General features: G+C 37.9%; 1 protein-coding gene across 5 annotated transcripts in view; it reads right to left on the bottom strand.

The window, feature by feature from the left end:
- Positions 1 to 405: 405 nt before the first annotated feature.
- Positions 406 to 15018, bottom strand: part of KLHDC1 (kelch domain containing 1) — a 42902-nt gene continuing 28289 nt past the window's right edge. For 3 of the 5 annotated variants that reach the window (XM_077909209.1, XM_077909211.1, XM_077909213.1), the window contains 3 exons: positions 10518 to 10602; positions 8474 to 8526; positions 406 to 2349 (listed from right to left, as the gene is read on the bottom strand). In XM_077909209.1, the coding sequence (XP_077765335.1) occupies positions 2163 to 2349; positions 8474 to 8526; positions 10518 to 10602 (325 nt within the window). In that variant the 3' untranslated portion in view covers positions 406 to 2162. Of the gene's footprint in view, positions 2350 to 6732; positions 7059 to 8473; positions 8527 to 10517; positions 10603 to 13210; positions 13406 to 15018 lie in introns of those variants that run through there. The other 2 variants (XM_077909210.1, XR_013386170.1) reach the window with 2 other exon arrangements.

Genomic DNA, 15018 nt, shown 5'->3' with positions numbered 1-15018 from the left:
TGTGAACCATCTGAAAAAGACTGTCAACCCTTGTAGAGTCATTTTTCAAACAGAGCACCTGTGAGGGGAGCTCGGAGAGAAAGTTATGGGGCTATTACTGTCTTGGGTTCCTCTGTACTGTGGAGGTCAGCAGGTCAGCAGCACAAAAATTGACAGCAAACCATCAGCTGATGGGAAGTGAGGAATTAATACTATTTGGCTTTGAGACTTCAACACAGGCTTTGCAGACTCCAAGAATTTCTAATAGCAGACAAGCCAAGCTCGGTTTAATCCAACTTTTGGAGCTTAAAGGTAAAGATCAGAATTTCCTGCCACTCCAACCATGGGGCTACTGCTCAGGACATACAGGTTCCTGAGGCAGCACAGTGTATTAAGTCAAAAGTTTTGTGTGCCACAGATCACAGATTTCTGTTGAAGCCTAAATGATAGTGTATTTTGAGGAGGCTACTCCCAACTTTTCACATTCTAAGTAAACCATTTAAAATCAGAAGCACTTTTCTAAGAGGCTAGGGAAAGTGTTCACATAATCTAGAATTTAAATTCACATAATTCACATTTTAAAAGATGTTCATTTCCTTCAATGTCATCTATCACTGTCCAATAGGTTTTGATATTTTTTCCCTTAAAAATGCTGATAACAGAAATTCATGTAATAATTACTTCTAAGATGTATATTACCTGTGAGATTCATTTTCTATATCTGTTAATCAGCCTAAACGTAGTAAAAAATAAAACTTACACTGAAATATTATTTGCACAATCAACTCTAATGACTGGTTCACACTAACAAAACTAGGAAAATAGTATATATGGTTCATATAATAAATAAAATGTAAGCACAAAGTATTTCAATACATAAATAGAAGCTTTACACATCCAAAATACAGTACATATATAAAATATACCTGTAAAATGTAATGACCTAGTATAAGCTACTATATTATAAATTACATATATTTTTCAATATAGAAATATATTCTCTCTAACATTTTAAATTTTAGAGATAACCTGAATGGTGGTATTATGGAGAATAATTTCATATACTGAACTTTTAAATAATTCATTGTTATTAATAATTCAGTGGAAGGGTATAACCGATAATATGAGTAATTTCTTAATTATGGCAAAAGTACTAGTTTAAGGAATATAAAGATAAATACAGTGTGCCATTTCCGTAGAGGCAGTTAATACTGACCATCAGTGGGAGGAGAACATATTTCCAGGTTCGTGGGTCTTGAGTACCAGCTCTGTAGAGTGGTGTGGGCCAAATAGCAGGGTTTCTATACAGGCAAATTACTAGGTTATCATCCCATTTCATTACTTACAAAAACTGCTTTAGAAGCACTCTTCCAAAGCAAAAGTATTTTTTAATGTGTCTGAAAAGTTAATACATCTACTGCTTCTCAATATTTCAAAGCCTGTATGATAAGCAAACCTCCACTTTAGACACTTTAAAACATGGTCTTTATATATATATATATAATATATATATATATATTATATATATATATATAAATTTGGACAAACTAATAACTTAGGAGTAATGGACAATTGAAGACATGTATTCCGCTCCTTAAATAAAGGTGAGGAAAAGTTACGACGATGCTTAACAAGATTTTGCTAGGTAAGTGCAGAAGGGTAGGAGGCCGGTACTAAACACACATCAGTGTTTGCCAATTTTATCATTTTGCCCAGCTGGATCAGTTATTTAAGGAGAAGTTTTATAAATAACTGGGTTATTTAATGAGAAGCTTTAATTTTAAAGTGGCTTGAGAACATCCATTCTTCCTGAAAGTTGATGTATAATGCTTTTATCTATTATTATGTTGGGGGATTTCTAAAGTCCTTGGGTTAATTTCTTATTCTCCTCAAATTCATGTAAACTTTCCAGTAAAGAGTACACAGTGAGTTAAAATCTCTTACAACTGTTCTTACTTTCAGAAAGTATATTTCTTCCCGCAGCTTATTAGGAAATTAGTTTACAAATATAAATATAATCTTCCATTAACATCTAATTCCCATATATTCATGACATATAATCACTTTAACATAGCATTTTTGTTTCAATTTTTATCTTCTAAATAAAGCCTCCAATTTGGGGGGTAAATATACAGTCTGATTAAAATGTTTACACATATTAAATATATAGAGTATATGACAATTTAATTGCTAATGATCCACTGATACTTATTTTCTGTTTCTTCTTTTTGGGCTCTTTGTTCTTCTCGGTGATTAGCTGCAGTCCAAAATGTTATTTTTTTGAGTACTTGTTGCAGAAGTTTAGGAGGTAATAAAGATATCTGACTTTCTAAAATTATAGCATTTTTGCCAATGCAGTCAAGGCATGACCTGTAAATAAAACATAATAGAATTATTGGTTTTTGAACCTGAATCATAAAATATTTACAGGTAAGTATTCTTAATAAAAATCATCATAAAATGTTTAAATGGTAATGTATTTCCTCTGTATTGTTTGGAACATGATAGGATACATGTTCTTCCCAGAGCACCACAATAATTATATATTTTTATAGCATGGAGCATATATAGCATAGCATATTGTGACCAAAATCCAGTGGAAACAAAAATTACAACTCACCATGCACCACACAAAATGTTATTTTTCTTTTTCTTTTTTTTAGATTCTTTTTTTTAAATTTTTATTTATTTATGATAGTCACAGAGAGGGGGGAGAGAGAGAGAGAGAGAGAGAGAGAGAGAGAGAGAGAGAGGCAGAGACACAGGCAGAGGAAGAAGCAGGCTCCATGCACCGGGAGCCAGACGTGGGATTTGATCCCGGGTCTCCAGGATCGCGCCCTGGGCCAAAGACAGGCGTCAAACCGCTGCGCCACCGAGGGATCCCCTATTTTTCTATTTTTAAAAAAAGATTGTATTTATTTATTCAGGAGAGACACAGAGAGACAGGCAGAGACAGAAGCAGGCTCTCTGCAGGGAGCCCAATGCGGGACTTGATCCCAAGGCAGATGCTCAACTACTGAGCCATCTGGGAAGGCTCGTGTTATTTAAGCAGAAAAAATTCAGACTTGATTTCAAAGCAGGTTAGTCTATCTTTTTTCGTTTATCCTTCCAGTCCAAAAACTACTTAATCTTCTTGAGAACTTTTTCTTCCATTGCCCCAAGATGAAGTATCTAACATCCATTTTTATGCCATATGGTCCGGTCCTCCCCATTCCCGTGCTGTAACTCAGTGCACTGGCACCCTTGACTTACACTGACCCAGAGACAGCAGGTCTGAAGAGAGGAATGGAGCAGCAATAAAGGAAGAGTCAATGAGAGACCACTTGAGGTTCTCCGCTTTCCCCTCTGTTCATTTTTCCCCTTTGAGTCTCCTGGAGACTAGTGTCCTTTCAAATACAATTCCCTTTTTTTCTTCAGCTACTTTGAAGAGGATTTTGGATTTTAAAACCAAAAGAAAATTGATTAAGAACTATCAAAAGAGGGGATCCCTGGGTGGCTCAGCGGTTTGGCGCCTGCCTTCCGCCCAGGGCGCGATCCTGGAGTCCCGGGATCAAGTCCCACGTCGGGCTCCCGGTGTATGGAGCCTGCTTCTCCCTCCTCCTGGGTCTCTGCCTCTCTCTCTCTCTGTCTCTCTGTCTCTCTCTCTCTGTCTCTCTCTCTCTCTATGTCTATCATAAATAAATAAATCTTAAAAAAAAAAAAAAACTATCAAAAGAGGGGATTCCTGGGTGGCTCAGCGGTTTAGCGCCGCCTTCAGCCCAGGGCCTTATCCTAGAGACCCAGGATCAAGTCCCACGTCGGGCTCCCAGCATGGAGCCTGCTTCTCCCTCTGCCTCTCTCTCCTGTGTCTCTCATGAATAAGTAAATAAAATCTTAAAAAAAAAAAAAAAACTATCAGAGCATCTGTTTGAACGGATAAACTTTAAACAATAAATCTTTTTAAAAAGGTTTAAAGATAGATTCACTTGATTCTGTCATTAACTTCCATTGTCATTTTTACAAATACACTCTAGATATTTGCATCTTCTTCCATACTTTCATGAAGCCTTTTCTCTGTACTCTGGGAAGTCTAAGGAAGGAGAATGAAAAATGAAAACGTTCTACATAGATAGGGGAGAAGTACAAGCAAATGACACGAATCTTACACTTGATGTCAACTTCACTCTGCTGCCCTGGTAGCACGATAGCTCCTGTGCCCCTTCCACATGGGGGAAGGAAGAGTCAGATGGGGAGATGGACTCTGTTGTTACTATTCATTCACTGATTCAACAAATACTTATTCGTGTGCACTATTTAGGAGGAAGCAGCCCAATATTGAGAAAACTTCCATTTCAACCCCTTTTTAAAAAGCTTTTATTTATTTGAGAGAGAGAAGGAAGGGCGGAAGACCGGACTCCTCGCTGAGCCGGGAGCCGAACGTGGGGCTCGATCCCAGAACACGGAGATCTTGACGAGCTGAAGACAGGGCTTAACCGACTGAACCAGCCAGGCGCCCTTTATATTCCCTTTGTTGCATCGAAATTCGCTCAGCCTTAAAACACTGTGTGCACCTTCCCAGAAGCGCCACACTAGGGGCAAAGGGCGCTGCCACGAAGCCGGCCGTCGGCCTCGGCCCCAACCTCAGACCCAAGCGCGTCCTGTGTGGCCTATCGGTGTCCGTCGTTTGTGTGGGGGGCAGCGCCCCATCCCATCCCGGTTCCCCTCCCTGACGGCGCGGCCGGGTGGGGAGCGCGGCCCTGAGGCTCCGGGGCTGCGGTCACTTCGCCGGCTCCCCCCCCCTCCCCTTCCCCCGTCCTTGATTCCGCGTCTGCCCCTGAGAGCCGCACTCTGCAGCTCCACCCCCGAAAGCTTCCCGTGCACACGCCCCTCCTGGACCGTGGCCTCGCGTCCGGGCCCACGCGCACTCGCTTCCCGGTTCTCCAGCCACAACGGCCCCTCCAGCCTCAGCTTCCTCTCCTGCCCAGCCCGGGCCGTCTGCGCTTCATTCTCTTCCAGCAACTCTACCCCCCTTGGCCGCCGTCCTTCTCCGACCCCCGGTGGACCGGGCCACCTGGCTGCTCGGAGCCGCCGCAGAAAGGCCTGCTGGGCAGACGGGCCGTCCCTGCCCCCTTCTCCTTGGTCTCAGCCCTCCACCCCCTCCCCAGTGCTCAGCTGTGCTACACAGCCCTCGTCTCTATCTTCTCGAAGCCACTGAGGCAGTGATTTCCGATCTTCAACCCTCGCAGTTCATATCCTCACATCTCCTCTTTCTCCCCCCCATGACCTCACTACCAAGTAAGACTTGCTCAGCGCCCTCTCCCTGTACCCCTCCCAGCCAACAAATTCCTCTGCCTTTATATCCCTACTTCCGACTTTCCCCATTATTTTAAAGTATTCTTCTCAACAACTAATTCAGTTACCTGTTCACTAAAATCCACCTCAAGATCCTGCTCTGACAATTTTTCCTTTGTTTTCTTGTTTCCAAAACCTGGTAGCAGCTTCTCAGCATATAAACCATTACCTTTCAACAGCTTGAGGATTAGGGGCACCACGGCTCCCCATGCAGTAGAAAATCCACACCTAACTTTTGACTCCCCCAAAACGTAATTACTAATGGTCTACTGTGGACTGGAAACTTTACCCATAACATAGTCCATAAACATACATTTTGTATGTTGTGTATTATATACCATATTATTACAGTAAAGTGCACTGGAAAAGAGAAATTCTATTAAGAAAATCCTAGTGAAGAGAAAATACATTTACAGTGCTGTGTGGATTTATCGGGGAAAACCTGCATATCAGTGAAACTGTGCAGTTCAAATCGGTGCTGTTAAAGGGTCAACTGTATCCTTACTTTTCCTGTGGTTTCAGTGCTGCTCCCCAGAAATTATCCATGGCACTTTGCAATCCAGATATTCTGTGACCTCTTTCCAGCAACTAGTCTCTCCATCTTCAGTTCTCTCCTCCCTCCATTTTGCATTCCCATTATCTCCTGATTCGTCTTTCATTATCTTGTGCTTCTTTAACTCCTCAGATGTTATGAGTTCCTAGCGCTCAGTTGTTGGCTTCATCCTTGCTCTCAAAACTCCAATCTATACTCCAGTGATCCTTTTTTTTTTTTTTTTTAAGTAGGCTCTATATCCCAGCTGGAGTGTTGATTCCAACATGGGGCTTGCACTCATGACCCTGAGCTCAAGATCTGAGCTGAGATCTAGAGTTGGATGCTTAACCAACTAAGCCACCCAGGAGCCCCTAACTATGATTCTTAAATCTTTATGTCTAGCCCAGACATCTCTCCATATATTTGACTAGTTAATGAATAGCTCCATTAAAGACACTGTAAGTACTTCAACTTCAAAAGGCCCCAAACCAAATTCATCTTTCTATGCCGTCCCACCTTCAAACTCACTTCCTTCTTTTTCTTTTTTTAATATAGGTTTTTGGTTTTTTTTTTTTTAAGATTATTTATTTATTTATTCATGAGAGACACAGAGAAAGAGAAAGGCAGAGACACAGGCAGTGGGAGAGGGCTCCATGAAGGGAGCCTGACGTGGGACTCGATCCCAGGTCTCCAGGATCACACCCTGGGCTGAACGCGGCACTAAACCACTGAGCCACCCGGGCTGCCCTCACTTCCTTCTTCATAGACTATTATTCTTTACTCTCCTTCCCCTACCAAGCCCATTCTATCTCTAGCCCTTCTCCAACTCCACTTTTCAGCCCCACACTTTATGCTTGACCACTGTAAGTCTTTTTTAAATTTTTTTAAATTTTTATTTATTTATGATAGTCACAGAGAGAGAGAGAGAGAGGCATAGACATAGGCGGAGGGAGAAGCAGGCCCAATGCACCGGGAGCCGGACGTGGGATTCGATCTCTGGGATCGCGCCCTGGGCCAAAGGCAGGCGCCAAACCGCTGCGCCACCCAGGGATCCCTGCAAGTCTCTATTAACTTTCATTACCCAGTCACATATCCCTCCAATCTCTTAACCACATTCTTCTCAAAGGAGCTTTCTAATTTGTAATATGATCAGCTTATTCCTCTGCTCCAGATTTTTCAGTGGTTCTTGATCTCCCACAAGATAATGTAAACTCATCTGCATGAAACACAAAAGCTCTAATTGATACAAGGTTTCTGATTTCTTCTCCTACTCCATATCTCATGCTTATGTCTAGGAATGCTCAAGAATTCAGTTTCCAGAACATACCATACTCATATACCTTGTACAAACACCCTTGCAACGCATGTTCATAGCAAATTGTCTCTAACTCTTCCTCTTCTGCAAAGAGTCCCCTAACTCTCTCCATCTTAACCACATGAATAGAGGGTCTTCTTTGCCAGTCTCATTATCTTTGTATAGGTTTCTCTTAAACAATTTTATTTTTCTTTTAGAGTTGTTGAAAACCTGCCTTCTATTTTACTAGCAATTTAAGGAAAAGAACATGACTTTTCACTTCATAGCATAGTGCTTTCCCAAGGTAAGCACTCAAATACTGTATTATCCCTGAATATAAGGAACTTGCAATCTACTTAGGGAAAGTAGTTATGTTCACAGCAAAAGTTAAGAAACAATACAAGGCAATAATCATGACATCAGCAATTTCCAAACTGCCTGCATGTTAGAATTATGTTGGGGTCTTCCAAAAATTCCAAAGTTCAGGCTACATCCCAGACCAATTAAATCATAACATGTGGGCATGGAACACAGGCATCAGTACTTTTTGAAGTTCCCTGAGATTCTAACCTGCAGTAACCGAAGGAACCACTACAATAACAGAAGGAGCAGTTAAGAAAGCCATTAGGATGGTCCAATTTGAGCTGGTCCAGTGGTTTTCAAGTAGTTCAAGCTGTAGAATGTCTGGAAGTTAGACTACTCCTTGACATCTAGCATGTCAGCTTCTCTCTCACATGCCTTCACCCGTGTTATTCCCCCTGCATAAATAACTACAGTTGGTCACTTGGCAACTTCTACTTCACTCAAACCCTTCCTCCTGACCCTCACAGGCAGAAACAGGGGCTTCTTCCACAATCTTTCAACTGAACCTTGAATATATTCTTTTTAGAGCACAAGTGTATGAGCTAAGATACCATAAGTCATACCACCAATTTAGTAACATTTTTGGTGGTAAAAAAAAAAATTTTACTAAATTAAGTGCACATATATGTGTGTCTATTACTGGACACACATTGATTTCAGAAAAGTTAAAATATGAAAAAATTCAGGCTTAGAATCAAGGAAATACAGTATGTTTAATACTCCCCATGTGAACTAAATGCAATTTTATGCACCAAATAAAAATATGATTGTATTGTGTATTTTAATTTTTAAAAGTCCTGTTGGTATGTGGTTCACTACTATAAATTTGATTATACTTTTAGGAAGATGTAAACATTTTCTTAAATTCAAATCATAAACTATTTGAAAAATTATCACACTTCCCAAAAAGATGAAAGAAATTATATATTAATAGTGTATATATATATATATACATATATAATGAATTCACTTACCTGAGTAGTGAATAAGGCTGTGTTTGAAAGATCAATAAATCATTACAGTGGCCCTAATCAACATAAAAAAAGAATTATCAAGGTGTTTAAAAGAATGAAAATGCATTAATAATTGAATTTTTTATTTTATAAATGTAAAAGAAATTATGTAAAGCAGCAAATAAAACTCTCTCCCTCTAGTTATTCACATACACACATACGCACACACAACATACATATGCATACACACACCTGCTAGCCACAAAAACTTTGGGTACATTGCTACCATTTCTCAGTGACTAAGTTTTTACCTAATCACAAACTATACAATTGCAAATTTAAACTCAGATGCATGTTCTTCTCTTAGAACAGTGAGTTCAAAATGAGAAAAGTGGTGGTTTTCAAGCTTTTTTGTTTTTTAAGCAGAACTTTCTCTTCCAAATGACTCTTATTTAAAATTTCTTTATCTTGTTTCTCTTTTCCAAATCCTGGGAATCTTCATTTGGAAATCTACTTCCAAAAGATCCAGAAGATTTTATGAATAATGATTCTCTCATCTAAAAGTTAGTGTCAAAGAATCAGCAGAAAATGTCCCTAATCCTTTCAGAGAAGTCTGTAGAATTTCATAATTTATGATCATGATTTTAATCAAAATTCCTGTTTTTTTTTAAGACTTTGTTTATTCCTGAGAGATACACACACAGAGAGGCAGAGACACAGGCAGAAGGAGAAGCAGGCTCCATGTAGGGAGCCCGACCCCAGGAACATGCCACCCTGCCAAAGGCAGACGCTCAACTGCTGAGCCACCCAGGCATCCCAGAATTCCTGTTTTAATGATAAACTCTGTATCCTACTGATTTCTAGTGCCAAGAAAAAGAAGACAAACCACAAAATTTGCTTTTTAATTAAATGCAAAGTCGTGGTTTTAATCTTTTGTTGAAAAACTGAATTCTCAGCCAAAGAAAAGTTCTAAAACTTTCAATGTATGTAGTGTTTAAATCAGAGGCTTCAAAACTAAAAGTAAACCAAATTCCCTGGAGATAAGCCAGCTCATTTCACGGTTTGCCACATGGCAGGCACAACTCTGGAGATCATGTGTCAGTGAGCTGGCGCCAAGGTGGCTGGATTCTGGCTGGTGCACCCTATCCCTGCCAGCTCAGAGGCCAGCTATTCCCAATGCCCTATACAAACCAGGGCAACCGATCCTGAGCTCCTGTCCCATCACAACACAGTATGGGCATGACTACCTTGCTCTGAATTGGCCGAGGTGCTAGAAGTGAAAGAATGATGCTCTCCAAAAGTTATTAATTTATTTCTTTGACCTTAGTTTTATCGAATTTTAAAACTGGAATGCTTTCATCTTAAATATAAAATGGGTAAAGCAATGGCAAAAGACACATAGAATAAAAAGAAAAATACACTTAAAAATTTCAAACTGCATTCCTCTTGATGGGAGAAGCTAGCATTGGTGTTCTAGTTATTAAGTGAGGCATCAAATTTCATGGGTATTTATTACTCTATTTAGTTTATATATACATTATATATATTCTTATGAAATATCTATAATTTGCAAATATTTTAATTTCAAAAAATTAAAAACACCCATACTATGATGAGGCTCAAAGAGGAAAGGAAGAGTCCTCCTTTAAAACCTCTTCGTGGGAGACCCGGGTGGCTCAGCGGTTGAGCATCTGCCTTTGGCTCAGGGCGTGATCCCGGGGTCCTGGGATCCAGTCCTGCATCGGGCTTCCTGCATGGAGCCTGCTTCTCCCCCTCTGCCTGTGTCTCTGCTTATCTCTCTCTGTATCCCTCATGAATAAATAAGTAAAATCTTCTTAATAATTTGACTAATGAGATTAATAGACCTATTTTGACTTGTAAACTCAAAATATCCTTAAATGCTTCACAAAAGCCACTCATTCTGAAGATTAATCACACTACAGAGTAACATTTAATATTCTTCCATATTTTGCAATGTGGGAATATCAACAATCTTACTGAACAGCCATTTAGTTTGATTAACAAAACTACTCAGAGGAAATATTTAGATATGAAAATTTCTTACTGTATCCAAGGAAAGTAAATCATCCTTGCTCCCACCAAATACCATTATTTCATTTTCTTTCCCCAAACAGGCCGTATGCCATAACCTATAATTGAAAATTATAAGCAGAGTAAAATATTATGAAGAAAGAAACTGTATGTGACATATAAATCCATATTAAACTGCACATTTTCACTTTTAATCTATTTCAAAATGGGCATGATTGAACTTGAACCTTTGGCATATCCTAAAAGAGATTAGATTTTGAAGATTCCTCTAGAATCACTAAAAGATTAGATTCTCATTAAATCATGTCAATTAAGGAGGTAACTCCCAATAACTCTTTTCTATTATATTCCCCAACCTTTTTCTAACCTCTTTATCTCATAGACTTTATCACTGAAATAAAATGAATTAAAAAGAAACTGATCAGCCTATTGGTGAAATGGTCCCCTTTCCCAAGTTTCTTATTATGATCTGCCATGTTACTGGTTTTTTTTTTTTAATCACTTTTGAATTTTCTTTCCTGTTTTCTGTTCCCCAACACCTAACAAACCCAACATGGCAATCCCTTCACATTTATACTGTCACACTACTTAGCACTCTGGGTACAGAATACCAGAATTATTATTGGTTTTTCTGTCTCTACTCTCTCTCAGCTATATTTAGCTGACAAATAATATTTTTCACATGTTTTTAACCATGAGCATGTCCTGATCAGGAAGCAACTGTGCCATTTTTCTTAGGCTCATAATCACGATCAACAATTATTTCTTTAAAAAGAAAACCATTATTTCTTTTTCCCATAATTCTTAATTCTTAGCTTCCTCCCCCTGCAATTAACCCTCTACTCCAATCAAGTTCATTTATTTGTGTCTCCTAAGAGAAAAGCTTATCTATCTGTAGGCTTTTGCTCACCCTGTGTCTTATGTTTAGGATGAGAAATCATTCTTTCAGAGCCTTTAACACAGGTTCAAAATCCCCAGGAAGTGTCAAAATACCCAAACAAACTGGCTCTACTTTCCTCTCTGGTTAGCACCTTTGAACATTTATGTGCTCATTTTATAATCTTCTGCCTTACATTTGAAGATAAACTGTTCTATATACTACTTTAATTATTTGATGTGTGGATCTTCTAAAGGTCCACATATGAGATCCTTGGATCAAAATTTGACAATGGTGTGCTGGAAGTAGCTTACCAGGTAGTTAAAATAAATTCTGCCAAATCCATGTTCAGTGCCATCACATAGGTAGCTTGAAATTGACCACAGTAACACTACAAATTAGGGCTTTTTTGTTTTGTTTTTCCTGGAAAGCAGTTGTTAACCCTTTACCAGCACACCACTGGAACTTGAGTAATCTAATTTTATGCTTCTCTTTAAAAATGCCTAAATATGGTGTTCTGCATCCAGTGGGTGCTCAAAAAGTCTAATTAACAAAAGGAAATACAAAACCACCATATTTAATTAAATTATTAAATAAATTATCTCATAAGAATAGAGCATGGTGTGGAAATGATCTAATAGCTCATATTCATCTCCAATTTCACATTATTTACAAAGAATAATCTTATGTTTCATAAAATTCAATATTTCTGGGAGCTCTCACTCTCAGGAAAAAAAGTACATGTAAATTTCTCAATTTTAAAAGATAAATCAAGAATTTTACAAAGTCATTGCTCTGACTCTGAGAGAATTTTGATGACTTTCCTTAACAGACCAAATTGCTGAAGCAAAAGACACCTCATTACACATTATTTTATTACCACGTAACTTATTTTTAGTACATTTAACCTTTTCACTTAACTCCCACAAGTGCAAACAGTAGGATTATGCACAATGTGTTAAATTAAATACTTTCCTCAAACAATCGCTCACACACCCAACGACAGTTGCACTCAGGACCCAGGATAGAACTGAGTCTTAAGGGATTTTGTTTAGGAAATACTCTGCCCAATTCTCCAACTTATATGGTAGAACATGAATTGATATAAGTCTTCATGACATCCAGATTATGATGTGGGCTTGGGGAGGGGGATTGGATAAAAGGAAGAGAATACAAGGAATGCTAAATTTCCAGGGTGAGAAGGCCATGTATAACTTCAGCAATAGTAATGGGATCCAACAGGAAGTCCCTGAGGCTCCATAGGTCAACACTTTGTTGGACTTCTTTTACAGACACGTTAAAAAAAAAAAAAAGGGTCCTTGCTGACAGCCACTTTTACAGGCAATGAGATATAGCTATATAGATGGCCTTTCAACCAAGCATTGCTCCAACTATGGTGAGACCTGGAGAAAAGAGTGCCACGCTATAGAACAGTGGTTTTCAACCAGGGCAGATTTGGCCCCCAAAGAACATTTGACAATATCTGAAATATTTTTGGTTGTCATAATTCCAGGTATGGGGGGGGGGGGGCAGTACTACTGGCATCTAGTGGATAAAGGCCAAAAATGCTGCTAAACATCCTACAGTGCACAAGACACTCCTAATAACAAAGAATAATTTGGTCCAAAATGCCAATAGTGCCGAGGTCAAGAAATCCTGCTGTGGAATTACAAGAGGAGAATTGGGCCATTTACATTTCAAAACTTGGAACAATTTGTACAAAATGTATTTAGATGTTAAGTAAATTCTCACTCATAAAAAATTAGTACACATACACATATATATGTTCTCCTTACACTAAACTGTATCCCACCTGTTCTTCTCCTCACCTCATACCTGAAGATAGATTTGCCTCTGTCTTATCTGCCTTAGGGAAACTCTGGCCTGGACTTCATCATCGAAGAACACTGGAAAGCCTTTCCTGCCTTGATTTTGGTGACATCTAGCTTGCAACCTGATGTTTTGTCTCTAGACTGATAGTTTATGTCCTCTCACAGCTGCTCTAAACTTATCACCTAAACATTCTAATAAAGCATATTATTTACATGACATATCAGCTGAATTCAAAGAAATCTCTTTACATAGCTCAGTTCTAACTAATATATTATTGATAATAGTTGTGTTGCTCTAATTACTTATTAAGGATTGAATTATAAAATAGGAGCAATTTAAAAATTAAACATATTCTTACTATCACTTTGGTCCAAAATTAATGCATTCGTTAATTGAAGAATTCATTGATTGTTCAAACAACTGCAAGAGAACTAAGAGCTTCTCTAGTCCAACTCCCTCATTTCATGGGATGAAGAAATTATTGCTCAGTTTCATTAAGTGACTTGGCTGAGCAAGGACTAGAACTCTGGGCTCCCATATCTTAATATAAAACTCTTTAAATTAAAAAATGCATTTCAAAAGATCCAAATTGCTAAAATAATACACTCCAATGAATTTTTACACATGAAAATATAAGAATCACATATGTAGATATGATAAACTCTAAACGTGCATATTAATATAGATATAGGCACTGAAATATATACAAAAATTTTCAGGCCTTTTTCTCAAGTAAGTTGCTTCATTGCTACTTATTAAACTTCTGAAATGCATACCATTAAGTTGACTTCATACTATACATAATCTATAGCAAAAAAATTCTGAAATACATAGCAAGGAAAAGAGTAAAATTACTAATGATTATAACGTGCTGACTCTGAATTTCTTATGAATGTATTTTTATTATACTACTCACTTAAATTAGAATAAAAAGAATTACAATACCAATGTGGTTTTCTTTGTACAGTTGACCCTTGAACAACGTAGGGGTTGGGATGCTGATACCTCCCAGAGTTGAAAATTGACATATAACTTTTGGCTCCTCAAAACTTAAGTATTACTAGCCTACTGTTGACCAGAAGTTTTACCAATAACATAAAGTCAATAAATACATATTTTGTATGTTATATGTATTATATATTGTATTCTTACAATAAAGTGAGTTAGAGAAAAGAAAATGTTATAAAAAAAACCAAATAAATAAAAAGCAAAATGAGATCTATGAACACACCCTGATGATTGAAAGGAAAAGGTAATGGAGTGATTAGCAAAATGGGTGAAGAGTATTGGGAGATACAGGCTTCCAGTTATGGATGAATAACTCAAGGAAATAAAAGGTAAAGCATGGGAATATACTTGCTGGCACAGTAGTAGCATTGTATGGTGACAGATGTTTCCTACAATTGTGGGGAGCATAGGACAATGTATGGAGTTGTAGAATCACCATGTTGTACATGTGAAGCTGACATTGTATGTCAACTAGACTCATATTTTAAAAAATAAAATTTTATTAAGAAAATCATATGGAAAATACATTTACAGTACTGTATTTATTTTAAAAATCCATATAATAAGTAGATCCATGCAGTTCAAACTCATGTTGTTCAAGGATCAATTGTGGTCTAAAAATATATTGTTTCTACAACTTTCACTCTATAATATACCACAAATAACATGTTTCTTTTTCAAAAAATTTATATTAATGAATACATCAGTTAATAAAATAACAATCTGCCATCTATTTGATCAACATGAAAGTAATTTTCTCATTACATTGAAATAAACCTCTTCCAAAAATAAATAA

Source organism: Canis aureus, chromosome 9, assembly GCF_053574225.1.
Source record: "Canis aureus isolate CA01 chromosome 9, VMU_Caureus_v.1.0, whole genome shotgun sequence".
Classification (NCBI taxonomy): domain Eukaryota; kingdom Metazoa; phylum Chordata; class Mammalia; order Carnivora; family Canidae; genus Canis; species Canis aureus.
Note: the sequence above shows the minus strand (reverse complement) of the source record. Positions and strands in the feature narration are given on the sequence as shown.